This window comes from Pipistrellus hanaki (assembly GCF_964339955.1).
Source record: "Pipistrellus hanaki genome assembly, chromosome: 8".
NCBI classification, from domain to species: domain Eukaryota; kingdom Metazoa; phylum Chordata; class Mammalia; order Chiroptera; family Vespertilionidae; genus Pipistrellus; species Pipistrellus hanaki.
In genome coordinates this window covers 79,770,743-79,797,605 of record NC_140510.1, presented here as the reverse complement: position 1 = coordinate 79,797,605, position 26,863 = coordinate 79,770,743, and the positions used below count along the sequence as shown (strand labels likewise).

Here is a 26,863-nt window from a genome sequence, read left to right as displayed (position 1 = left end):
TCTCTATGCTTGTTGCTGAGTCTCCTGCTGCCTTCCTGGTGTCCTTCTCTCCTAGCCAGGTCTCTGGTCAATGGCTTCACACTGCAAAGCCTAAGGCAGGGTCACAGAGAGCTCACAGTGCCTCCCCATGGCCTGATGAGCACCCAAATGGGGACTATCGGGGGAAATAAGGACACCAAAAAGAAGCCTAGTTAGCTCTTTCATAGAAATACCTTTCGTGTACAGTGTAATTTTTCTAGTTTTATTTACTAGGTAAGAATTGGGAAGATCTCAAGAGACTTTGAGGAAACAGGGAGGATGTTCTTCCCAACTTGGGTATCAAATCCTCTTTTCCACTTGAAAATGCAACCAGACCATCCTGGTAGGACAGCCATTCCAAGTCACACAGGTGGGACAACTGGGTTCCCTAATGACGGATGGTAGCTTCTAGAGCTTGAACAAAAGGCACTGCTTCTCCAACCGGATCTTCCCATTCCAACCACAGAAATGCCTGAGGCATCCGAGGAACGCTGAGGGACTTCTAGATTACCAAGGATGTCTAAATTCACACAAAAGGCGAAAAGCTCACTGCCTCAAAAGAAATGAGAAACAGCTATAAGTGTGGCTTTCTATGTTTTAATTGTAAATAGGAGATAATGTAGATAATTTTAAAGACCAATCTAAATTACTGTTTAGGTGTGTACATTGGAGAAAGTAGATATCTTGTCTGTGATCAAACTTCCTTTAATAAAAGATGTTTAAGGAATAGGTAAGGAGATTAATTATAGTGACCTTGAAAAGAGGTAGTGTCATATATCTAAATTATGCAATACTAATTAGACTCATTAAAGGGTGTATATAAATTCTGCAAAGATCATATTCTCTCACCTTCATGGCTTTTACAGCTTGCGATCCTGAGTAATCAAATTCTCCTGCCTGACCAATGGACAGACCTCCGGATCCTAGGATAAGGACTTTGGAAACCTGCAAGCAATTTAAAAACAAAACAAAACATTGTTTTTTATTATTAATATTAGGAAATAGGCACTCATATGTATACATATATGTATATTTTTAGGTTAAAAATCTCCCCAAATTTAATTAAGTGTATTACATTCAATATTTCACAGGTTTGTTCTGAACAAAGGATTGGCACAAAAACAAAAAGGCCTCTGGATCTTCCTAAACTGCCAAGCCCTTCAGAAGAGAAAGATGTTCTTGGTTACTGTAGAAGACATTGGCTTCGGAAACTTGATTTGCTTCAACAAATATTTATTGGGCACCTACTATATGCAAGTCATTGAAATACCAAATTATACATTTCTTTCACCATTTAAAAAAAGAAAAGAAAAGAAAAGCATCTGAGGACAAGTTGATAGTCTGAGAAAAATGCTATTGGTGTGTGGCTTCTTTCACTACCGAGAACCCACACTTTGACTCCACATTGAGAGGCTAGATTATGGCCAATCCTTTCATCTCAAAATACAAAAAGTTGTCATGGAAATCATTAAACTATCTAACTTAACTTATTTCATGTAAACATATAAATCAATTATTTTTGTTTGTAATCTAAATACATATATATCTCTCTAAATTTTGCAAAATAATATGTGTGATCTTAATGTGATCTTAATATAAGATCTCTACCCATTTCATAAAAGAAATGGGTAGAGATCTTATATTAATGTACATGTTCAAACAGATAAGAGTTCAAGTCTTATAATATATTAATTCTTATCCATTTGCTTTCTAAAGGTAAATAATATTCAAGTCATGATATTGAGTAATAATCCTTTTAAAAACAGAAAAAATTATATCACCTATAACAGTTCTGTAATCTGAACTATGTATCTCAAGCATATGTAAAGCTAAGGTTTATTGAGTAATGAAAAATGTATCCAATTCTAAGTAAATTAACTCCTATTGTTTACTACGTTATTTTATTACAAACATCCTAGAAGAATTAAACTTTAAAAGATGTGACTTTAATTCTAAACATGAAAATGCCAAAGAACATAATCAACAACAGACCAAATAGTTAAATGCTTAAAATGATGGGAGATTACAATAAAACCAATCATCTTTCATAAACATTGGAAAAGTTTACATACTAACCTAAATATATCATTTCATGGTAGAGAAAATCCAAAATACATAAACCAAAAAGAAGCCCACACATACTGACCTCAATCCGAGATGCAACCAGGGCTGGCTTTGGTAGAACCGATGTAACAGTGGTTCCTTTCCCCTTCTTTATCAGTGAGAAAAATGAATCAAACAGATACTAGAAAAAAAAAAAAAAAGGAACCAACCAGTTAGGAGCTTCAAAACTCGCAGGGTTGGCAGATAAAAAACAGTATTCCCACTAAAAATGAACTTTAGATAAATAAGTTTTAGGGTATGTATTTCTATGCAATATTTGTTTTTGTTTGTTTGCTTGCCAATTCTGGCAAAACTAAATGTTTATTACTATAGAAATTAGATCAAATAAACACTTCTAACTGCTTGCGTGACATCCTATTTAAAAAATTTTCAGCAGACAATGAACATTTCAGATAATGCCTTCAGAGAATATCAAGTTTGCAGCCTTTTAATGATGAATCAGTTTCTTCCTCTAAGTAAAATTCTGGCTATAATTACTTATGCTATATTCCTTATGCTCCCTAATGTAAGAAATAACTGGATTTTTAAAATTTCTATCAGCTCTAAAAATATCTCTAAAGATTATTCTTAAACTTTACCAATAAATTTACTTTTTGCAACAGACATAAGAAATTTCAACAAAAATATTCATTTTGCAACTATTTAGCAGGTAAAAATAAGGATTAAGTGACACTGGATATTATATATCTTGATTTCAATGTTCCTAATTTCAAGAACTAGCATAAGCAATATTTATATTTTAAATTCTTAAATAAGTATTATGCATTAGACATTATGTGTGCATATTAAGTCACTTTAATTTATGAGTTTTATTGTGGGTAAGTAATGCTATATTGACTTTGGCTATCAAGAGCCATTATTTATTAACTATAATAAAACAATGGGGGGAAAAAACACAAATCTGAAAACACAATTCAGTAGTAGACTAGATAAGGTAGTAGAGTTTACAGACAGAAAACTTTTATTCTCTCCCTCATTTTGCCTAGATGTCTTTTCTGAGAGTATCTGCTAACAAGGGAAGAACCCTCAGCATTACTATTGGAGGCCCTGGGATGTTAGAGATGCAGTCACACCACACTTCCCAGACTTTTCTGAGTATCACTGCAAGCTCTTGTTTTGCAAAGATGTCCTTGAACATTGAACCAAAAGCTCACACAATAAATGTAGAGATGTTTGTATTACAAACAAAACATCTCTAAGAATTCTTCATGGTTCTTTTCTTAAGCTATCCAACTCATATGCATGTTGGTATATGCCCTCTTCTCTCCCTACACTGCTGCCCTCCTTCCTTCTCCTGCTGCTGGTTATTCTCCCTATATGGCTACACAACCAGTTGCCATAGAGATTTTGTGAAGTCACAGATGGGGGATTAAAATTTCATTTCAGTTATGAGAATAAGAGAGCAAGGGGAAATTCATTTGCATAGGATAACAATTGTAAATTTTAGAACTAAATATATCAGAATGATAATAACTTAAATAAAAATAGGATTGCATCAGGTTTCTTAAGGGATACCTCACTTTAAATTAAAAAAAAAAAGACAGACACTTCCTTTATGGGGAAATTTTGATACATTGAGCATATTATTACAACACCCTTCTTGAGAATGTTCTGTAACAAGATCATCTAAGGTGATTATTTTGGTTGCTCGATTTTTCACATAAATACATTTCTAAGTTTAAGACTTGATTCTACAACAGGCCTCATCTTTCTAACATACCTCAGTGTCCGTTGGTCCTGGGCTGACCTCAGGGTGGAACTGCACACCGAAAAAGGGTTTGCTTTCATGCATAATCCCCTAAGGAACGAGAAATGGGAGAAAAGTCTTCTGAAACAATGGATGCCAACCAAGGCTGTGTATTATTCAAATAAAAAAACTGAGGTAAATGCTTAAAGACATTAGAAAAAACTAGCAGTGCTAATAAAAATAATCCAACAAAGATTCAACCAAATGTGGTTCCCCTTAATGAAAACAACAGATTTGGTTTATAGCCTTCGGGACCCCTCAAAGCTCTGTTCAGAATACACCCAAATCCTCTTCTGATCTTCAGCTTCTAATGCTTCTCCAGGGTCTTCTCAAAGGCTACTTCATGTGCTCAGTCCCAGAGACACCCAGAGTGGTTCCAACAGATCTCTACCAAAGCCCCATTAGCAATGAATGTGCAAGACAGTCATTGATTAACCACTCAAAGAATGGGTCTTAATGAGTCAACTGATGAGAAAATAAGACAGAAAAATTACTTCTGGAAAAGCAGAGGGCTATGAACTCCTATAAGTTCTTCCCCACACTCCCACCCCCCCCCCAAAAAAAAAAAGCTCACATAAACAAGAGAAAGGTATCTGTATAACAGAGTATTAAAAGCTCTGCATGTCTCATGCCCAACTTACCTCATTGGTTTGATCATTGACATTTGTAAAAAGTGGCTTCCAGCCAGCAGGGAGGGTGTTTTCCAGGGCATAGCCATGATTCTGAGCGGTAATGAAAGCCTGTCTATTTGTCACGTTCAAAACAGGCTGATTCTGCCCTCTGGAGAAAGAAAGGAAGAAGGAGAAGGAAAAGTGAGGAGACTACAAACACATTCATTGTAAAATAGCAAACAAGAAAAGACTATTAAAATTCGAAAGATTCAATTACTTAGTAAGAAAAAAATGACAGATTGTTAATCCCAATAAGTTTAGCAACAAAAATAAATTCAAGAAGCTTTGTTGTGTGTCAAGTATCATATATATTAAACTTCTGTAATCAGTTTGGGGAAAGGGAGAATTGCATTCATACAATGAAGTTAAGAGTTGCCTACCAGCTTAACAGAGACTGACAAATGTAAGCGACTTATTTTAAGGAGCCACAGTAACTGTCAAGGCAGACGAGAGTTCACAGGAGATAATGAAAAGAAACTATTCAGTCTGGAATCAATCTGAATTATACTTCCTCTGGAAGGTGGTCCATGAGGGACAGCTCCACGTTCAATGGGTTAACATTATTGGGGTAAGAAAGTAAAACCTAGAGAACTTAAGATTTCTTGGTTCTTAAGTCACCCAGCCTTACAATGTTATCAGTGCTCTGAAATCAAGTTTGAAATCAGAACAGTTTCCTTAGAATGCCATTTGATTGAGTATCATAACCTCAGTTTATGCCTAGGGAAGGAAAATAACTTTAAACTATAACAAAGTTATTGTTAGAGAAGGCTGCCTTTCACACATGCGATGAAAGTGGTATCAGGTGGTCGGACAACTGTGAACCATATACGGCTATCTATTCTGAAGAAAGTAGCATGGAAGGTCTCTAAGTCTTTTGGATTTAGTTACTAATATATAGCTAGTCTAACGGTAAACAACGGGTAACTGCCTTACCGGTTAGCCATGGGCATCTTGTAGGATTTGGCACCAGCAGCTAATCCGATGATTAAATTTCCTGTGCTGATTCCAAACAATGGCTCCTTGCGGTCACTCTCCAAAATCTAAATCAGGAAGAATTTTTATTAACCCAAAAGTACAGTCCCCCAAAAAAGTGCCTCTCAAGGAATAAAAAGGAAGCATCCTTTTTCCCTCTTAATTAACAAGGTAAAGAGAATGATCATTGAATAAAAAGTTAGATTATAAATCAGATTGACAAATTTATAGCGTTAGAACACAATACAATGTACTTAACCTACAGATTAAAATAAATCTAATTTAGTCTTTCTTTAGAAACTTGAGTGTGTTATAGTTCCCAAGGTCATGGTGAGGAACATAAATTGTCATTTCACGATGGTAAGGAATGACACATTTGGAGATTGGGCTCCAGTTCTCTGAACTCAAGGACACAATCCCAATGACTTTATCTAAAAAAGGCTCTTTTTCCTCATTGGTTTGCCCTAATACAGATCTGTGCTGACATTACCTCTGAGGTCACAAGTAGGAGTAATACAAAATTTCTGAATAAATAAAAATATATTGCAGCTGAGAGCTGTCACAGACCAGACTCCCTCCACTTTTCACACAGATACACACTACCCCCCAGGCTTACCGCACCTTTTTCACATTCTGAATTAGTGGTTGTGCGAGAGCTGGGTTTCCAGGTCCTCCGGCAATTAAAAGCCCATCGTACTCCATCTTGGTGAAATCATGATTCCAGGGAACTAAATGCACTTCGGCTCCTCGCTAGAAAGGGAAAACAAGAATGATCAGAATTTAATAACTTTTTTTTTGCCAAAATGTGATTCCACTAGACCTTCTCCTGACTAAGCATTCCTTAAAAGGAAAGAAAAAAATAGCATGTGATTTAAATAAATAAAGCTTAACAGAGACGGACAAAAACATCAGTGTTTTTTGTGTGATGTAAATGTGGAGAATAAAACACGATTAAAAATGTGATCCTGAAAAAATAGAGCCTAAAAGCTTCATGCTTGGACACATAGGAATACAGGTTATCCTACCTAGAATTACGGGATAAAGAGTTCAAAAAAAAATGGTGAATTGATTTTCTGCAAAACTTAAGATGGCTCACCTTCCACCTTTTTCAATGTTGCCTTTTTTGTCTGATCAAATTTTAATCAGCCTTCTTTCATGGGTTTTCTCCTATTACCTGTGTTTATATTCTGATTGAAAAGTTAGAACTTTCCTACATAAATATAAATAAGAAGGTATCTTTGAAGGTTTCCTAGACACATTTCCTGAGGCAAGGATTTGAAAAGAAAAAAAAAGTTATTTTGAAATGTTTCCAAGAAATACCATTAGAAAATGACGCCGGGAGGCATTCCAATCAAGTATGCATTCTCAGGCAGTTACCATATGGACAACCAGAGCTTCGGCCCACCAAGGGACTCTGAGCGCCAGTGTAGACTATCCATCTTGAAGACAGCCCCGCTATGGAGCAAAGGAGCTGGGATGTTTACACAATGGCCCTCTCTAGCCATTGGTTGGGGCTGCAGCAAGGTCATTAGTTCTATGGCACTCAGCATGCCAGCGGTCTCCAGCCAACCAAAGAGAGCCCTCGGTCAATGAGATGCAGACACTTGCAATTGGAAGGCAGGCAAAATGCTGAAAGGAGAGGGAGCTATGGACAGACCATCCACAGCATCTGCTGCTGAAGAGTCCACGCACATTTTTATTACTAAACTTGACCAGGATTTGAAATCATGATTTGGACACCTTTGATATTCTCTAACGAAGAATTGAAGAATTCTGCTATACTCAAGCTAATTTGATATTATGCAAATATATCTGTGCATGCGCGCACGTGTGTGTGTGTGTGTGTGTGTGTGTGTGTGTGTGCACAACAGAGACAGAGACTTACCCAGAGAGGCAGAAACAGAGACTAGGAAAAGAAGGTGAAGAAGGAGAAATCCCAACAAAAAACAAGTCCATAAGAAAACACTGTAATTATAGTAAAAGTCTCCTAAAGGATTTTTAAGGTACAATATTAATGGTTGTCCAAGAGTTGATATAACACAGCATGAAAGTTTGCACTGTATCAGGGCATGACCTCTGCATACATGTGTTGCATAATAAATACAGCCCAATAGAGAAGTTCTCCAACTGAGTCTAGTTTTTTGTTGCTGTTTTTATCTCTAAACCCAAGAATGTGAACATGGTATGTCTCGGAATGTCAGTTAATAAGTGATAAAAGCAGTAATCCTTTTCTTCTCTGTTTTTGTGTCCTTTGAGATTTTTTTTTTAAACATAGTCCACTTCTCTCATTTTAACAGGGATAAGTGTATCGTTTTGTAGATCAAAGGCAACAAGAAGGAGCAGTTTCCTGACATTCTAGAAAAAAAATGCATAAGCTTTCTCAGAGACAGATAGAGGAAATCAGCTTAACACTAAAGGATCAATATTACAAATCCTTACCCTTGAGATGGAATGATTTACTTACCTTTACAAGGAGGCGGATTACATTGTTCTTTATCCCACAGTCTACAGCAACCACTTTCGTGGGGTTTCCTTTGCCAAACACCTTGACATCCTGCCATTTTAAAAACCAAAGAGTGAGAGGGAAGTTCCAGATATGAGCAACACATCAATATCGTAAGCAAATCTGAGGATGCTTCACACTTAGATTGGCGGCAGATTGATTGCTAAGTATTTGGGAATGACTGGCAATTAATCAATTTGTAAGAAAGACAGCAAGTGCTACAGTGTGTATCCTTTTTATGATAAAGAAAAAAGTACTTTGCTATGTTATATAAAATTTTGATTACAGTAATAACAATGATCCCTAAGAAACTGGTTGCTTCCATAGTTAACAATCATCTTTCCCATGTTTTACCTCACTGACAAACAGAAGCAATGGAATTTTCAAGTATTGTTGCCCAATTCAGCACTAGACAGGTGTGGTGATAGGTATATCATGCTTTAAATACCACTTGATCCTCAACTTGCAGTAAAGTGGCGATAGGATAGGGCACAGCACTAGGCTTATGCAGCGGGACCAATGTATGAGAGTCTGAAGAATTGCTGGGCTAGTGGAGACCTCTGGTCCCTCTGGGTTACTGTGCAATCGTTTGCATGTAAACGGTAGACTTCAGAAAAGGATCCAAGCATAACATAATCGTTACCTATGTCTTAAGCACTTCATGGAGTCAGATCCATTTTCCCAGGCTTTTAACAGAGAAGTAGTGCCCCACAGTCATTAAAGGAAAAACAATAGAAATAGGGAGAGAAGCCTACAGGGTGGGGTGCCCACAGTGATACCAGCTTTGAGAGGTCGCTGGCACATTCTGAATGTAGGATGATTCAAAGTTTGCAAAAGGTCTTAGATTAAAATTACAATCCGGATATTTGAAAAAGCATTTTCCTTTCACTGAAATGTCTCTCTCTCCATGAAGTCTATTGAATGTGAAATCATAATCCTTAGACTACGTTTGAGAAAAAGTTTATATTTTGGGGGGCTTGTTGACTATTCTAGAGAAGAAAATACCCCAGCCCATCTATGATCTGGAGGAATTATTGCTGAACTGCTCCATAAATGTTCAGATAATCTCTCTCATCAGAATATTTGAAAAAGTATAGGTTTATTCTTAACCTTAGGCTTCTGCTAAAAAGCAAAACAACATTAACGTCTAGTTGTAGCAACATCACATTGCAAGTATAAGACGATGAATGAAGTTATCAACCACACAGAGGCAAAAATCACAGAATAGATATGATTTGATACAGATATACATTTACCACAGGTAAAGTGAAATCATTTAATGGTTCTGGCGTTAGGAAGCAGAGCCAGCTTTCACCATGGCATTCTCTCCCTTGGTTTCATATGAAGATACACATAGGCTCCTTCTAGCTGATCTCTAACAACACATCACATACTCTCCCTACAGAATGGTAGAAGTTACCCAGGACCTCACATGTGACTATATGGATTTGCATTAGGATGTGCCAGGAGAAATATATTATGCAGCGTTTTTCAACCTTGTTTGACCATAGAAATTTTTTAAGGTGAATGTCTCCAGGCCCAATATCCCTCACGTTTGAAAAATGATAGACTACATGTCCAACATAGTTCTCAATTCTAAAATTCTAAAATGAAAAATAGCCCTTTCTCATGCTGTACCTCAAACTAAATCAACTCCCATGGAAATGCATAGATACAAATACAAGGAATATAGCCTCTTGCCATTTGAATGGACAAATTTTAAAATTAAAAAAAGTGAATATCTCATCTGGCATGATCACATTCCAGAGATATAAACAAGTATATATCGAATTTAAAAACCCACAGCTAAGCATAAAAAAGTGAAAGAGACAATTCTTGTAAGGGTCTAAATGCGATGTGGTATGAGTTTTTTAAATAAAGCTATTTATAAAATGACATGGAATACAAAGGTGGAATAAGTCATGGGAGCTTCACAGAGGAACTGACTTCTTGAAGGCAAGCAGTGACGAGAGAAAGAGAGAGAGAGAGAGAGAGAGAGAGAGAGAGAGAGAGAGAGAGAGAGAGAGAGAGAGATCCTAGGCAGAAGAGCAGAATATGCAAACATATCCTGACCCTGCCAAATGTGGGTCAAGAAGAACCAAAAGTCATCAAGAGCCTTGAGAGAGCATCTTAAATTCATGTAATAGGATCCTGGAAATGGTGCTTTCTGGAAACATCTCAGTCAAAGCACACCAACATGAGAGGCAGAAATAGCAGGAGGTAAGCATGAGGAGTCACTGGAGTTCAAGTTAGGCCAGCTCTAAACAGACCTTGGCAAATTTCATTTACCTGATACCTTCCTTTTCCTCAGCCATGAAATAGAGTTGGGTGGGTTTTTTTTAATATATATTTTTATTGATTTCAGAAAGGAAAGGAAAGAAAGAGAAGAGGAGAGAGAGAGAGAGAGAGAGAGAGAGAGAGAGAGAGAGAGAGAGAGAGAGAGAGAGAGAGATCAATGGTGGGGATGGAACCAGTAACTAAGGCATGTAACCTGACCGAGAATGATACCATGACCTTCTGGTTCATAGGTCAATGCTCAACCACTGAGCCACACCAGCCAAACAGAGTTGTGATTTGTTCTTGTTGTATAATAAGAATTAACTGAGTATTCAAAAAAATGTGGGATGTATTTTTTCTAAAACAAAAACTGCCTCTTTAAATGGACAACGATAACCATGAGCTATCTTATGCAAGAAACTGTATGTTTGAAGTATAGAGGAATAAATTGTTGCGGTGAATAATTCTATTTAAAATAAAATTTAAAAGAGAGACACTTTGCTGTCCCAGTGATGAAGGAAGAGACATTTGGAGCCATCTCTATGATAGTGAATATAATTTCCAATGTAGAGCAGCCAATAGTAATGACTTCAAAAGGGTTTCAACTAGTACAAATTCTCCACATTTAAAGTTCAATGGTAACCAAATTCATACTCCTAGGAAAGAAAACTCTGCCTTGTCTCCTATTTTATGTAGTAAAAACAGAAAGTAGCAATCAACCCTTTACATTTTAAGTACATTTTTTAAAAAAAATTTCATAGCAAATGCCACAAATATCTCAAACTCCTACTGAAAACATCACTGTGCTCAACCTAGTAGAAATTGCTGTTAAAATAGGCTGATCTTTTATCTAGTCACACCCAGTGCCTCCTTCTCCCATTTGTCTAATTCACCTCAATGTCTTTTTTTCTGCTGTGATTGCTCAGCCCAGGCTCTTGTGGATTTTGTCCTGGTTAGCTACAATAACCTAGTTAATTGCTCTTTTATCTAGTCATTGAGAATGAGTTCTCAATTGTTTCCAGTTTTGTTGACTTAATCAATGACAAGAAACCCTCTAGACCTAACCATCTCCACTCATCTATAGCCAAATACATGAACCCTTTGGTTTAACCACACCAAACAACATATAACTCTTCAAAGGTACCATGTTGTTGCATACCTCTGTGCCTCTCAAATGCATGCCATTTTCTGAGCCTGAAACTCAGTTCTCCTAGTTCATCCATTTAACTCCCTGCTCTTTATGTCTCAGAACAAACCCAACTCCTATGCAGAGCCTTCCCTAATCCAGCTATCTAGTTCAATGCTGCCCCATGCATGCCCCTGCTCCTGTGGCAAACTGTGTGCATTCTAAGGACAGCATTTACCACAGAATTCTGTCCTGGTGATTACTCATTTGCCTGTCCTACTAGCTCTGACCCAAGGACAGAACCTATAGCCCAAGAGACCTTTACCTACATTAATAAATATTCCATCACATTCAACAGACGTCTTTCTAAAGTGTATTCTATACCCTCTTATAAATATACGCTAAACATATCTGCCTTTAGAGTGGCACAGTGATTACTATGAACACTAGTTTTTTAATTGAGCTATAATACAATAAATCTTCAGTGTCTCAAGGAATACTTTCCCCTACCCAAAATGACCCCAGACTCTTGTTTATTGTATCTGATTTCTTTAAAGCGCTCTCAACTTTCTGTCAGGATATTACTCTGACTTCTGGTTGGCACTATGCCTGTCTCTGACAAGTCAACAGATCCTTTATTTGACATTGTTAAAGTTTTGAACTGGGGAACTAGAAAAAAATGAAAGTTAAAATTAATAGTAAATAATTTCTAACGTTAAACTCACTGTTTTAGAATATATATATTTTTCAATTACTTTAAGACCTATTTCTCCCTCAACTCTAGTGCTTCTAGAAGATGATTTTGAGCTAAATGAAAATTTTGATATAAGAAAGGAAGAGCTAAAACAGAAATAAAACAGAACTACAAAATCTGAAAGAAAATTGCTCACCTTGGTTGAAACCTCAGCAATCAAATTCTGTTTATTTGGGTCCGAAAAATTCACAGACTGACCTTCAAATTCAATCTTCCCAAGCGTGGTGCCCTATCAAATTAAAAAGTTAGACAGTTAGGAGGGAGCGGTGATGAAGGTGCTGACAGGATCAATTCACGGGGACTTAAACAGCTGCTCTGAGAGTTTGATGCCTTTATAACTACTCCCAACCAAAAGCAGCAGACCTTCATCTCAACCTGGAGAGAGGAAGCAATTTTCACAGTACATTTGGAAGCCACTCTGAGAAGTCCAATCAGTTATTTTAGGCTGAGACAATGATCCGGGGTAAACAAAATCAAAGGCATCAGAATTTGGGTCTCCAGCTTCCAGTATTTAGGGCACCTGTGCCTTAGTGCATCTATCTAACCTAACGGTATTTCATGGAAGACGTGGACAAAACAATCTATTGAGGGGAGGAAAAAAAAGTAAGAAACCTAAAGATTTTTAGAAAATTGACACGATTGGGAATTTAAAACATTGTGAGGTAAAATTAATTCACAAAAATGTGAAATGCTATCTAAGTCATAAACTTTGAGAAGTAGCATTGAAAATTGTCACTACTTTAGACATACTGATGTCTAGGTGCTCCAAAGAGCCTGAACTAAAAAAAAAATGTTTAGCCTTCTGTGAAGCTTTCATGAATTAGCCTTGCTAGCTTGAACGAACATGACAAATGTTTTCTTCTCCTTAATATTATGTCATGAAATTTATTTATTTGTTGGCAAGTCTAATTTGATCTATTAAGAAAAATGGCATATTATGTTTAGTAAGTAAGACTTTATTGGGGGGATGTCAAAATAATTCATTGATTTGCCTTTCTCCAAGAAATTATTGCATTGAAAAAAATAAAGGAAAGTCTTTATTTTCCCCTCGAAATTTATTCCTTAAAGGAATAAGTCACTGGGGAGTGAGTGAGGTAGAAAGTATCAGCACACCATTCAGACATAATAGTTATTTGTGTAATTACTAAAATCAGAGTGCTATCTCAAATTCTAAGGGGTGGGAGCGGAAATAACTAAAAATAACCTTTCACTCCCACATTGTGTTATTAATTTTCATAATGGACTTTATTTACTTTTAGAATCCAAAATCACAGAATCTCTTGACCATATTTATGAAACTTCAATTTAAAAACTGAAATCTGGTTTTCAATTATCACTTCCTTCTTAAAACATGCTGAATGAAATTCAATCTTACTTCCCAACCTAAGAGTAAAAGACAAAAGCTACAGTATACATTTTTAATATGTGCCAGTACAACTCAAAATTAAATATAGTAGGCAATACTACAATTTTTTTGAGCTAGCCTTTTCAGCCAAATTTTGAAAACCTAACTGCCTCTGATAAAAGAAGGGTTAGTCCTAAACTAACACAAAGGACACAGTATGGTCTTGTGAATTGTTTTTCAAATTAATGGGGCTCACTATATTTTATTCAACATAGGAATTCTATAGCCCAAATTGAATTTTCCAATTTTATTTCCCTTTTCATTCCGGTAGTCTCATCATTGGTTACTGCTCCCATAATATCGCTGGGTTAAAACAAAAACAAAAACAAACAAAAACCCACAAGAATCTACTGATATATTTAACCACACTAACATCTATTCTCAGGAAAATCAAGGTGGAGGGGGGAAAAAATCAAAGATGGAGTAGAAGGGTCACATAAATTCCACTCTCATCCTTCTGGTCCTAAGTATGTATCCATGTTCTTATTTTCAAAGCTGTTCTTTCTGTTCACAGAGATCCCGTGTCGATATATTCTAACAAGAAATCTGCAACAGATTTTCTTGAAGAATCTTTCACTTCTAAAGTGTCAATTTTATTTTTCTTATTTTTTTATGTAACACAATTCAATGAGACCACTTTAGTGGCATCTGGGGGATGCAGTTAACTTCAGGTAAAGTTTCATGCAGGGGAGAAAAGAAGTGTCCACCTTATAACAAGAAGAAGCAAGCTGAGGGTGAGGAGATATTCTAAGAGGAGGGGTCAGATTTTCAGCAATGAGACATAAAAGCAAAAGATAAACCTACATGTTATATCACCCAAGGCATCGGTACAGTCTCTAGAAAGACTATGCAATCAAGTTAACACAGGCAGGGCTCATCTGACACACTCATGAAATATAAATCACTGATTTCCTAGACAACTTCTCCAAGAGCACTAAGCAAATAACACCGATGCCATACAAATCTGGGTTTGCATTTGCAGCATGGAGGTGTTTAATTTAGGTAGACTGTTGTGTACCTCATAACCTCCATTTGTTTCACTGGTCCTGAGATGAATTATAAAGGCCATGACTTGTCAGGGCACTCAATAAAATGCTGTTGAGTGAATTAATCTTCAGTATCAAATTTCCCAATCAGGTATTCAGTCTCAAAAACTACATCAGAGGTAGGGAAACAAAAGTACAGAAACCCAAATGGCAGAAATAGGCCAGATTTTTTTTTACATACAAATGGGTTCCTCAGGTACTGAGAAAAAGTATATATATTCGAGAGAGAGAGAGAGAGAGAGAGAGAGAGAGAGAGAGAGAGAGAGAGAGAGATTTGGCTAAAGGTGATGACCATACCTTATCCCGAATTATTTTAGTCAGCATTCTTGTATCCACTCCATAGATTGCAGGGATCTATAAAACAAATTGTAGTGACAATGAAATTGGAGGGAATTAGATCCAGCATATTGTTTTCAAGTTACAAACTTAGCATCATCTATCTTTTTGAGCAGTAAATAATTTCCTTACTCCTTTTTTTCTGACCCAGGTAACTGTGTTGTCAGAACACGGTAAATTGCTGTTCTAGTTGGGCACAGTATTCTTAATACCCTGGCATGTCCTCAGAATAAAAAATGAGAAATTCTGAACATCAATCTTCTGCTACAGTTTTGTTGCTCTTAGCACAGGGTGTTAAATAATATTACACACACACTCACACACACACACACACACACACACACACACACACACATTGAGGTAATGACATTTATGAACTTCATAAGCAGTAACTTGTAAATAATATACAAATCCATGTTTTGAGTCAAATGTCCCTGTCACATAGTGGGCACTCTACACGTTTTTCTGAAGATTCTTGTCAAGTAAAATTTGCCCATCTATTTAATAAATCAGGCAACATCACCATTTGTTTTATTTTCTTTGAGTAAGCTGGATAGAGACAGATGTGGTATAATGAAGGAGCAATGAGTCAGGAATCAGGAAAACCAGTTGTAATGTCTTTCTTTCACACCAATTATCTTAGTGATGTTTGATTTTCTCACCTCTACCTCAAAGAGATAAATTGGTTTTTATTTTATAGTTCCGTTATTCTACATGTCTGTGATCATGGAAGAAGAGTCAAAGCACATTTATACAACAAGCTAACAAGCCATGGATGGCAGCTTATATTTCAATTAGAAGTTCTGACACAGAGCAGCTATAATCCCAGGTGCCCTAAATAGCACAAAGGAAACATTAAAGGTTGGGTGGAGGTGGAGGTGGGGGGGTCTCCCGAAAGACCATTACAAAGATGAATTCAGATGGTTGAGGAGAATATAGTAATGACCTGGGAGATGGTGTTCAGATGGTTGAGAAGAACATAGTAATGACCTGGGAGATATCACCTTCTTATCTCTTCTAATAGTTAGAAAGAATGAGAACAAGGAAGCCAGGATGGAGATCTTTGCATTTGTCAAACAGAGGCAACATTTGGCTCCAATAGGCAGACGCTTATTGGAGAGGTGGAGCTTAGTAGAATAATCTTCTGTCAATCACAGGGCCAGCATCAAGTCAACCAAAAGCAGCTACAGCAACATTGAAAATGAAGCTCAATATATAGCAGACCCATTAACTTTGTCTGACATTCAAATCAGGACAATCCTCTTAGTTGATTAGAAAATAATTAAAATAAGAAAATATAAATTACGGTTTATAAAACTTTTATTTATAACTTCAAATGAGATTATACTGTATCCATACAATTATAATGTGTAAGCCCAAAGAGAATCAATGATAATCTGTTTATATTCATTACGAATTAAAAATAAAAATAGTAAGGTGTGATAATATAACCTGTACAAATCCAGACAGCTAGTTAATGATAGAGCCGGTACTATCACCCAAGACAAAAGTTGCATATCTGAGTCTTGAATAAAAGAGAAGGGAGAGGTTGCTTGAGAGAACAGAAAATTTTAAAATTTTCTCTAACCCCTTTTCAGGATTAGAAATTCAACCAAGCGTGTATGACTGCCACCTAGTGGGTAAAATGAAAATATGTGGTCGTACAGCTTTAGAAGAAAATGAGTTCAGGTAGCTCAGCCTGGGTAGTAAGAGAAATTGCTTCTGAAATAAAAATAAAAATATTCCAAACTGCATTATCTGCCTCATCTGATTGTCCCTTTTAAATTAGACACATGGTCCCAACTTACCACAGACCCCACCAATCTATAGGTGATGCTGGATGCCCTATCCTATTTCTCACCTTTTCTTCCTGTAGCCATTGCCCCAGACTCTTGGTAGCCAGCCAGTGGTTGTAGTCATTGCTGTAATTCAGCACCAGCAAACCTGAGACCTAGAAACACAAGCGGCCATTTAAAGGGGGTGATCACAAAGTATTGGATAATCACAAAAATATGATCCAACTCTTGTGACATGTCTTAAGAGTCAGTCTGCTATCTTTTTAAGCTTTATTACATCCCCTGATATGAGACTTAAATTTTTGAAGATGAAGAAAAAAATATGACCAACACTTTGCTCTTAAAATATATGATTGTTACCTTAATTATCTATCATTTGAGGGAACAGTTTTACCTGTTTTTGCCAAATCCTGAGACTAAGCTAGATCTCCCTTCTTGGCATGTTATATTTCTCCTCAATGGCATTTGTAATAATCTAATAAGTAATTACTTACTTAATGGGCATGAAAGATAAAATATTTTTAAATCTATATTTAAAGGTGAATGAGAATTTTGGTTAAAATTGTGAGAAATAGAGTGAAAGTAAATTTTTTAGTTGTTTGTATGGTCCACATTCGTAAGATATGATGAAAATGTACCATTAATAGAAAATCTTAATGTGTTTACTTTCAGACTAGCATATAAGCTATCCTTTATTCATCTCCTAAAGAGAACAAGATAAAGAGGCAAATAATTAATACAGACTTATCAATTAAAAGGTGATTCATCACCAATTCTTGTAGCATTACTATTATTTGGACTTATAACAATACTTTTCCAAATGAAGTCAAGGCATTAAAGAACAAATCTGAAGTGCCCTGGGAAATAAAACTCAAAGTAATATATTAAAGATTATTCTGGTGAGAATATAAATTTAACAGTCTATACTACGGTATTGAAGAAGAAATTTTCCCCTAGTGTCTTACAGCAGTAACCAAACGTGGTGATTTTTTTAAATAGTCGTCACTAGTATTACCTTAATTCCATCAGACTCCATATATTTGTTAAGTCCCATTTCGTCCAATGCAGCAGTGTCCGGGGCTCCGCCATTCCCAATAATAGGATTGACCATGGTCAGAATCTGTCCCTTGTAGGCAGGGTCAGTAATAGCCTCCGGGTACCTGGGTAAAGATGCCAAAAATTGCCAACAAAAAAATGCATAGAACCACAATGCCTTAATTACCGAACCCTTCAAAATTACACAACTCAAAATCCTGCAAACCTATCTCTAGATTTTAGCAAACCTAAGGAAATGTCATGATAGAATATGGAAATTCATTTCATGATATGACTGAAAGAAAAATAAAATGTGACTTTTAAGTCCTCAAGCATACTCTCATATAATTTCCATTCCCTCAATTTCTCAATTTATTAAAGTTCTACAAGGGTCTTCATTTTAACTTTAAAACATACTGCTTTAAAGTTTGCAGATATCCTGAAAATGTCTTTATTCTACCAGACATAAGTGAGCCCAAAATGATATTTGTTATTGAAGGCTACAAATTGCATCAAAATATTAACTGTGAAAAAGTAAAAGGTGTTTTTTGTTGTTGTTGTTGTTGTTGTTTTTTTAATACTTTGTAGGAGACTGAAGAGAACACTGAGTATGTCAGTGGTGGTTGCATGAGTGCATACGTTTATGAACACTTGTTGAGTATTTAAAACACAGAGTTAATTTCTATGAAATATAGATTTAACATAGTTGATTTTCAAAATAGCTTATTTTAAGAAAAAGGTATATGTTTGAGAATTATTATTAACTTAGAAGAAAAAAATCAATCCCACAAAATTTGACCCTAAGCATTTCTGACTTCTGAATTAAAATATCCAAATAACTATTTTAAAGTACTACTGTGGAATTAGGAAGGAAGGCAAAAGGGGCTTTTTTTTAGTTCTGAGAAGGAAAACATAAGATATTTGAGAAATCTTACCCCCACAAAGGCCAGGAACTATCTACAGTAGCATAGTAGCTACCCCATGCATTGGAATGTGTTGCAATAACGATTTTGTCCCCTCTTACATTTCACTTTCTGCAGAAAGAGTTAAATAAACCAAGTCTTTCTTGTAGATTACTGCTGAAAGTGAATTTAGGATCTGAGGGGGACTGAATCCATAACCTTGAAACCAATAAAGCTCAGCTCGGGCAGGAGTCAACATGAATTCTTCAGCCCCCATCCAGACTAACCCCAAGAGCTACCTCTGTGGAGAGAGTGCTCAGTCTTCCCCCTCAGCATCCCTAACGTGACTGGAGTGCCCTGATACTAATCCACACCTCCATCAGCTAACTTCTCAGATGCCTCTCACTTGATCATTTTTTAACCAAAGCTTACACACAACATAAATGCATCTCTCGAAGATGAAAAACAAAATAACTCCCTTCATTATCAACCACCTCACCTAGGGAGCCACTCAATGAATGAAAGCAGCCTTTCTCAATGACAAATAGACTAAGCTTATTAACGAATGCCTTATTCTCCATTAAAAAAAAATCCTTAATTAAATTTTACTTCCCTTTCTTTTTTTCTTTCCATAAAAGAACTGTCCGTTTTCTTTAAGCGTGTGCTTACAATAGTTTCTAGTAAGTGAATTAAATACAGCGTGTCCTAGCGAACGGCCGTGTTGGAAGCAAATTAATCCATCAGGTCCTGTTTGACTTCTGTGATGTGACAAGATTTATTACCCATAATCTATCACACAGAAGAAAACTCCGGTGCCCTCCATCATGCTGATCTATATTAAACAGTTGTTTGTTGGCAGGTATATTAACACGGCTAGTAATTAGTGCTGTCGAAACGCTTAAATAATTGCCTGGTGAAGGAAAACGTTTCAAGCAGGTTTTATACACTGTAATTTAATGTTCTCACCAGTGGAACTATTTAAAAAACCATCTAATATTCCTCATTTCAAGCACAGAGCCAAGAGGTTAGAGAAAATGTACGTTAATAATATCATGGAGGTTTGGCCAATCAATATCTTCAATATCAGTTAACCCAGTGTCTCCCTGTCTTGGATAAGGCTAACTTGAATTTCACTAAAGAATTCATCAAGTATTTTATAGTTTGGTCTTTGGAATCTCTAATGAAAACCTCCTGAAACCATCTAGTCATTTTTTTAAAAAGACTCATACTTTTTTAAATTCCCAGCTGTAAATGACTGTATAATACGGCCTCCTCCCTGCTTTATGTGAGGTTAAGTGATTTTCTCAATATCACATAATCAGTTATCATTAGGACTGGGACCATAACTTCAGTCTCGTGGCTCTCAGATGAACAAGGATGTAGGATTTCTGTAGCAACTAGCAGTCGATCTCTTAGATCTGAACAGCTAAGTTGGGTCTCAGTTGATAAATTTTGAAAATATCAGCTCTATGCCTCTGCTCTTCAAATCTATAAATGTATCTGTTATGTCACCTTTCTTATTAGAGTGCAAAACTGTATAAAAGCCCAAGGACTGTCTTAGCTCCTTAGGGTCGTTCATATTGGATGTGCATTGATTCCCAGCTTGGCTAATAGAACGGCACTAGAGTGTGCTTCCATCCTTTGTCCTGCTCCACCTTTCATCCAGTTTCCATCCCTCGCATGGCAGAAGCCACGGAGCAATCTCACATAAACTGTGCCCTTGCACCCTGTTTCTGGAAATAATTTTGTCCTGTCTTCTACCCCGGGGAAGCACCAGTGTCCGAGTTCTGTTTCATGTACAGCAGCACAGGGGAGTCTGCGTTGCTGCCTCTTTTCAGGGATGGCGCAGTAGGTAGCGCACAGGCACAGGGCAATAGGAAGTCTTCCTATGGTGTAGTGGTTTCCACTCCCCGCCGTGAGTCAGATCATCCCGTTACTCCTCCATACAGAGGAAGAAAAAAGCCTTGGAGTGGACGCATTACTCACCCTCCCAGGCCGGTATTAAAGACCACTTCACCAGCGACAGAGGACGGGTGGCCAAAGGAATATCCCTTCATCTTAGTTCCATCTTCCAGGACAATGTGTGCTGTCTGTGCCTGCAGAAACAGATTCATGATCCTTAGCAGACCACACAATGTAAAGCACAGCTAGTCGAAAAAAACCCAAAGGTACAATACACCCCAACTGATTAAATAAATGCACAGTATATATCTGATGAAAACTTACTACCTCAATTCAGAGTCACTCTACTGCTACTGTCACTTTCCTTCAAAGACATGGCCCTTGTCACCGGCAGCTGTTTTCTTTTGTTTTGCTTCAAAAAGGAACTGAGGCGTGTCAACGCATTGTCTGTTCTAAGTCTACTTGTAGAGTTTGTCAATCCAGAAATACTTCCACGGAGCTGAAATGCTGAGCGTCTGTCCTTTCCCCCTTAACATTCCCTAGCTTTGCTCAAGTACTGCTGGAAGGAAAGTTCACAGGTTCGCATCAACATTGTAAATTATGCCATACAGCTCATCATCATTCTGAGGTTTGGAGCTGGAAGGGATCTGTAAGGTTATCTACCCAATTGTGTTCCAAGGAGTTCTCGCGTTTGATGGAGTTGTCCCAAGGGCTGCCTCCTCCACCAGCTTTACAGTCATAAAGAAGCTGAAACTTTATGCTCTGTTAATACTGATACAAAAGCAAGCACCATGGAACATCTGAAATTATATGTCTTTTGCTTTTTAGTAGAGTTAAATTATATCCATGTCTGATTCTCCCTTTAAGTTACAAGGCATTCTGAATTTGATTACTTCACCATACTAATCTTTGAAACAGCTTCTATAAAATTCTTGGCTTACAAGAGGGACCATTAGAGGAACTTATCTGAAAAGCAGGCTGTATCCACTCCTCATACATACTTTAAATTCTATTGTTGAAACAATTTCAACCTAACTCTCAATGCCCATAAAGTTCAGGAGAAAGAGAAATATGTTAACCACACATTGATATGCAAAATCTAGACTCTGTAAAAACCTCCTTGGCACGCAATAATTGGAACATGGTTAAAGAAATAAACTATTAAAAAAAAAAAACTCTAATAATTGAGAACATTTGCATAATAATATTCAGTATTTTTTTAAAGATTGATGATGATATTATGGTTATTTTTAAGAGTTCTTGTTGTCTTACAGATATACACTGAAGTACTGACATGATTAAGGACAAAATAATATGAGATCTGAGATTTGCTTGAAAAGGGATTGGGAGAATAAGCAGGGTTATAGATGAAACAAGTCTGGCCATGAGTTGAGATAGTTGAAGTAAAGGAGATTATTGTTCTGTTCTCTCTGCAACGATTAAATGTGATCATTAAAGATAAAAATATTCTCTGCTTTTCTTCTCTCACATTCTTAGGAATGGGCCCATAGTATCTAATCCTTTTGTGTCCTGCTACCAACCTCCATTCTCAACACACACACACACACACACACACACACACACACACACAGAGAATGGTATGCAGCAGGAAGTCAATAAATTATTTCTATATTTCTGTTTCTGAGATCCTCTAGCTTTACAACATGCATTCTGCTTTTCAAGTGTTAAAAAGAAAAATAACATTATTTTTCTATAGTGACTTTCTCTGTAGAAACACAATGCCTGTTTTAATGTACAGAGTATACAAGTTTCAACATTGGAATGATTGCTCCTCAATGTAAAGTAGTGTGTATCTTTAAACTAATACATCAAGGGTCTAAATATTGTTCGTGTGTGTGTGTGTGCATATATATCTATAATAATCTATAATAATAAAAGCATAATATGCTAATTAGACTGGACAGCCAACCGACCTTTTGAATGTCCTTCCAGACAAAGCCTAGTAGTTTTTATGTATAAGATACTTCTTTCAACATGTCAGTGTATATATTTAGACTGAGGTTCAATGCATGCATTTCAAGGTTATATTTCTGAGAGAGATGGAAAAAGTGCTATGCTGCACATTTTATACATGCATGTGTGTGTGCGTGTGTGGATGTATGGACATGGACAGAGTTCATCAAAAACTTTTCCCCTTTTCTTAGCATATCAAATTACCTTTGAAGTTGAGTTTTGTTTTATCTTTAGCCTGAAAGCCAGTGTTTGACATTTCAAGCTTGACACTTTATTTTTCAATCGTTGTGGCTTGTCCTCTCAGCCACTAAACTAAAAAAGCTCTTGGAATTAGCACAAAGGAAACCATGATAATTAATGTAATATAAGTGACGATAAGACTTGGCTGGCAGAGATCAGCTTAAGGCACGAGTTCTGATCTCTGCCCCCGAATCCAAGAAATCACTGTTGCGCATCACTTCTACTAATCTAATATTCTTATTTCATACCAGAGGCCCGGTGCATGACATTTGTGCACTGAGGGGAGGTCCCTCAGCCTGAACTGCACCCTCTCGCAGTCCGGGACCCTAAGGGGTCCTGTGTTGCTGCTGCAGAAGCAGGAGAGGCTCCCACCACTGCTGCTGTGTTTGCCAGCCGTGAGCCCAGCTTCTGGCTGAGTGGCACTTCCACAGGGGGAGTGCACTGACCACCAGGGGCAGCTCCTTCATTGAACATCTGCCCCCTGGTGGTCAGTACATGTCATAGCAACCGTCATTCTAAAGTTTGGCCAATTTGCATATTAGCCTTATATTATATAGAATTTTAATGTTTCAACTATTATTTGTTTATTTGTAATTCAAGACAGAGGTTGATAATTTTAGAAAATAAGAGTGTAATGCTTAGTGTATTTCCAAAGACTATTATAAGCTCTTCAAATGTCTATGGTGATGGCTCTCAATAGGGTACGTTTAATGGGACAATTCCCCAGGTAACTCTAACAGTTTCACCAGGTGAAACTCTTTGGTCCAAGTGATGAAAATTCACTGTCAAAAAATATTTCCTACTGAAAGTGTTATCTCCTCTTCTCAGGGAAATCATGGATAGCCTACATGCTTTTATAAAATGGAAGGGAAAAGGAAAACCTTTTCTTACATAACAACTTTGATAGAACCTAAAATAAAATAACTGTTCACAAAAATGTGTAAATTCCAGCTGTTTTCTATATACCAGTTTATCCATCCTATTCTGAGCCGCATCTGCCTAAAAATATTACCTCATTAATATTTTTCTTCTACTTTATCCTCTTCTCATCTAAGAATTTCACATTGTCTGACCTATGTGTTTGCCACCACCTAACTGTTTTAAAGAAAGATGAAAATTAACATAAGCAAATCCAACTCCTGTTACCTGTTCCTACAATTTGATTTGGTATTTTCCTTCCTCTCTCCATGGGATTGGTTTTCCACTTGGCTTTCCACCTTTTAAAGATATATTTGAGGAGACATTTACTGTTGCCTGGAATAGTCCCTGAGATTGTGCTCAATAGGTCTTTTTATTCCTTTAATTATATTTTTTGTTCTTTCTGGCAGCTTTTATAGACCTTCCAATCCCCTTTGCAACTACACACTATATTGTTACAAGGCTTCTGTGTATTGCCCACAGTACCCTTTATATCCCACTTAACTCCATTGTCCTACAATGAGGTTAAAATGATGAGTGCCAACTGACTTAGCTATGAGGAACTCTGAACAAAGAGCCATTATTTGGAATCCCCTCTGTTGGCTAAGAGTTCCCCAAATGCTATTTCATTCCAACAAATCCAAAAGAAATCACCTTGTTATTATCGCAAGGTATTTTAGAAGCCTCAGTCCTAGTTTTAAAAAAAAAAGATCCATATCCTAGGAATTAAACTATAATATTAAATTATAATTTAAGTGCCTACTGCTAGAGCACTGTGGTACTGTAAATGCTGAAAATGCAAATGAAACTCTGATAAAGAGAAGTATGTACACGTGTGGAATGTCAGGAGAAATAACCACAAAGTTATATACATATGAGGTCTACAAAATAAAGAACCTCTATGATGAGTGCTTAATTAAATGAATATTCCAACAAGACAGTTTAGACATTCAAGTCACAACGTGTGCCACGTACTATGCTAAGCTCTGGAAATACATGGATAAATGTCCCCAGTCCACCCATGTAGTAAAAGGGCTGGATATCACATGGATGATAAGAGAGAGGGAACCTCAGGAGGAACAACACTGAAGCTCCTGGGTGTACAAAGACACAGAAAGTTTCATCACTCCCCCAGGAGATGACTCTAATTTTTTTTAAAAAAAAACACACTTTCTTTTCCATCCATGATTTAAGTAATAAAATTAAAAATTTTAAGAAAAAACTCATGTCGAATTTTGAGTTTGAAGTCCAAAATTTAAAGATTCTTTCAAGTCCCTGCTTAAATGTCATCCATCTTCTTGGTGAGACCTACCTTGACCCTCCCTTTTCAAAATGACAATATGCCCTAGTCTACCCTTTTCTCATGGCACTCATTGCCTCCGAATACATCCCCTGGTGTCTTATTCAAAACAAAAGGATTATTTATGAAAGAGTTATGCGGTGTCTGAAATGCATAATCATTTCATTCTAAAATATAGGAATAATGGAAGAAAATCCTGTAATCCTCTAAAATTTAGTTTTAGAATAATTTAAACAAATGGATCTTGCAGAAAAAATATTTTACATTTCTCATATTATTCTCATATGTATTTGCCATAATAGATTGACATGAAAAGTCTAAATCTAATTCAAAAGAGGTCAAAAGTTATTTTGAACACTAAAAACTATGAACTTTTTAATCACCAAAATTAATTCAATAAACATGTATTATTTACCTTGCTCATTAAGAAATTTGAGTATAGCTTGCTTCTGTGAACCCATCATTACCGAGCAATACAAGCAAGCAACAAATTCTAAGGGGAGTTTAATCTTGGTAGAATTGAGAAGGATTTCACTTTGGTTTGCTCTCACTAAATATGGAGAACAGCTTTGCTCCTTTCAAAATATGAGTACTGCCGAAACCGGTTTGGCTCAGAGCGTCGGCTTGCAGACTGAAAGGTCTCAGGTTCAATCACGGTCAAGAGCATGTACCTTGGTTGCGGGCACATCCCGGTAGGGGGTGTGCAGGAGGCAGCTGGTCGCTGTTTCTCTCTCATCAATATTTCTATCTCTCTCCCTTCGCTCTGTAAAAAATCAATAAAATATATTTAAAAATATATGTGTGTGTGTGAGTGTGTGTGTGTATATATATGTGTGTGTGTGTGTGTATGTGTGTGTGTGTGTATATATGTGTGTGTATATATATGTGTGTGTGTGTGTATATGTGTGTGTGTGTGTGTGTGTGTGTGTGTGTGTACGTACTTATAGAACCATTCTTTCCACCTGACTACCCTGGGTTTTTTCCTTGTTGCTGTTTCTAATATTCCGTATTAAAAAGCCCTGTTTTCCAAACAACTTAAACAATAATAAATCTGATTACCTGATTCCTATCTGTTTGAATGTTATGTCTTATTTCTCAATAGATTAAACTTAGAGGTTAAAGGGAAGGTGTGATTATCACCCCTAAAATCCTATTGGTATTAAATACCTAGCAAATACTAATTGGTTGAACGAATGAATGGCTGTCAGGTGGCAAAGATGGTACATAATTCTACTTTTGTTTCTCTGGGAGATTCAGGCTGGCTTGCAAATAACACTCCTGCTTTGCTCCCAGTTGTATTTAGGCTCTGCTCACAAAAAATGAGAAGAAATGGGAAATTTATAGCTGTATCTAATTCCACATGATCTATTTCCTGGAGACTAGGTAAAGGAATAAAGAACACCTGTTTCAACAGTATTTTCTCCTCCATATTTCACCAAGTAGAGATGTAAGTGGATACAGCAATTTCTTTTTATAAAGCCATTATATCATATAATAATTGAGCTTTATTTGCACTTTAGTAAAATTACTTTAGTCAGATAATCTACTAACCGTTTAGCAGAATACTGCTAAATGACTAAATAATGAATTCAGTGAAAGAGGAAATTTATAAAAGAAAGATAAGTACACTCTCTTCCATACCTACCTTTCCCATTATTTATTTTAATACTAATGCTATTAAATATTTATTTTTCATTTTATATTTGATTTTTTTTTTACTTTTAATCACATTTGAAATTCTTAATTCATTTGTCTTAGTTTTTGGTTGAACTATTTTCTGAAACATAGGTTTCTTATTCAATGTTTTTTCTAGGAAT

The 26,863-nt window shown here is 36.5% G+C and overlaps 1 protein-coding gene across 1 annotated transcript in view; it reads right to left on the bottom strand.

Moving 5' to 3' along the window:
• The window catches only part of CPS1 (carbamoyl-phosphate synthase 1), a 109,003-nt gene that overhangs the window by 72,849 nt on the left and 9,291 nt on the right, over positions 1 to 26,863 (bottom strand). The window contains exons 2-13 of the mRNA XM_084891408.1: positions 20,699 to 20,808; positions 17,791 to 17,935; positions 16,841 to 16,930; positions 14,941 to 14,997; positions 12,329 to 12,421; positions 7,997 to 8,086; positions 6,154 to 6,282; positions 5,494 to 5,600; positions 4,531 to 4,669; positions 3,863 to 3,940; positions 2,165 to 2,263; positions 868 to 963 (exon numbers count right to left, since the gene is read on the bottom strand). Of these exons, the coding sequence (XP_084747534.1) occupies positions 868 to 963; positions 2,165 to 2,263; positions 3,863 to 3,940; positions 4,531 to 4,669; positions 5,494 to 5,600; positions 6,154 to 6,282; positions 7,997 to 8,086; positions 12,329 to 12,421; positions 14,941 to 14,997; positions 16,841 to 16,930; positions 17,791 to 17,935; positions 20,699 to 20,808 (1,233 nt within the window). The remainder of the gene's footprint in view (positions 1 to 867; positions 964 to 2,164; positions 2,264 to 3,862; positions 3,941 to 4,530; positions 4,670 to 5,493; positions 5,601 to 6,153; positions 6,283 to 7,996; positions 8,087 to 12,328; positions 12,422 to 14,940; positions 14,998 to 16,840; positions 16,931 to 17,790; positions 17,936 to 20,698; positions 20,809 to 26,863) is intronic.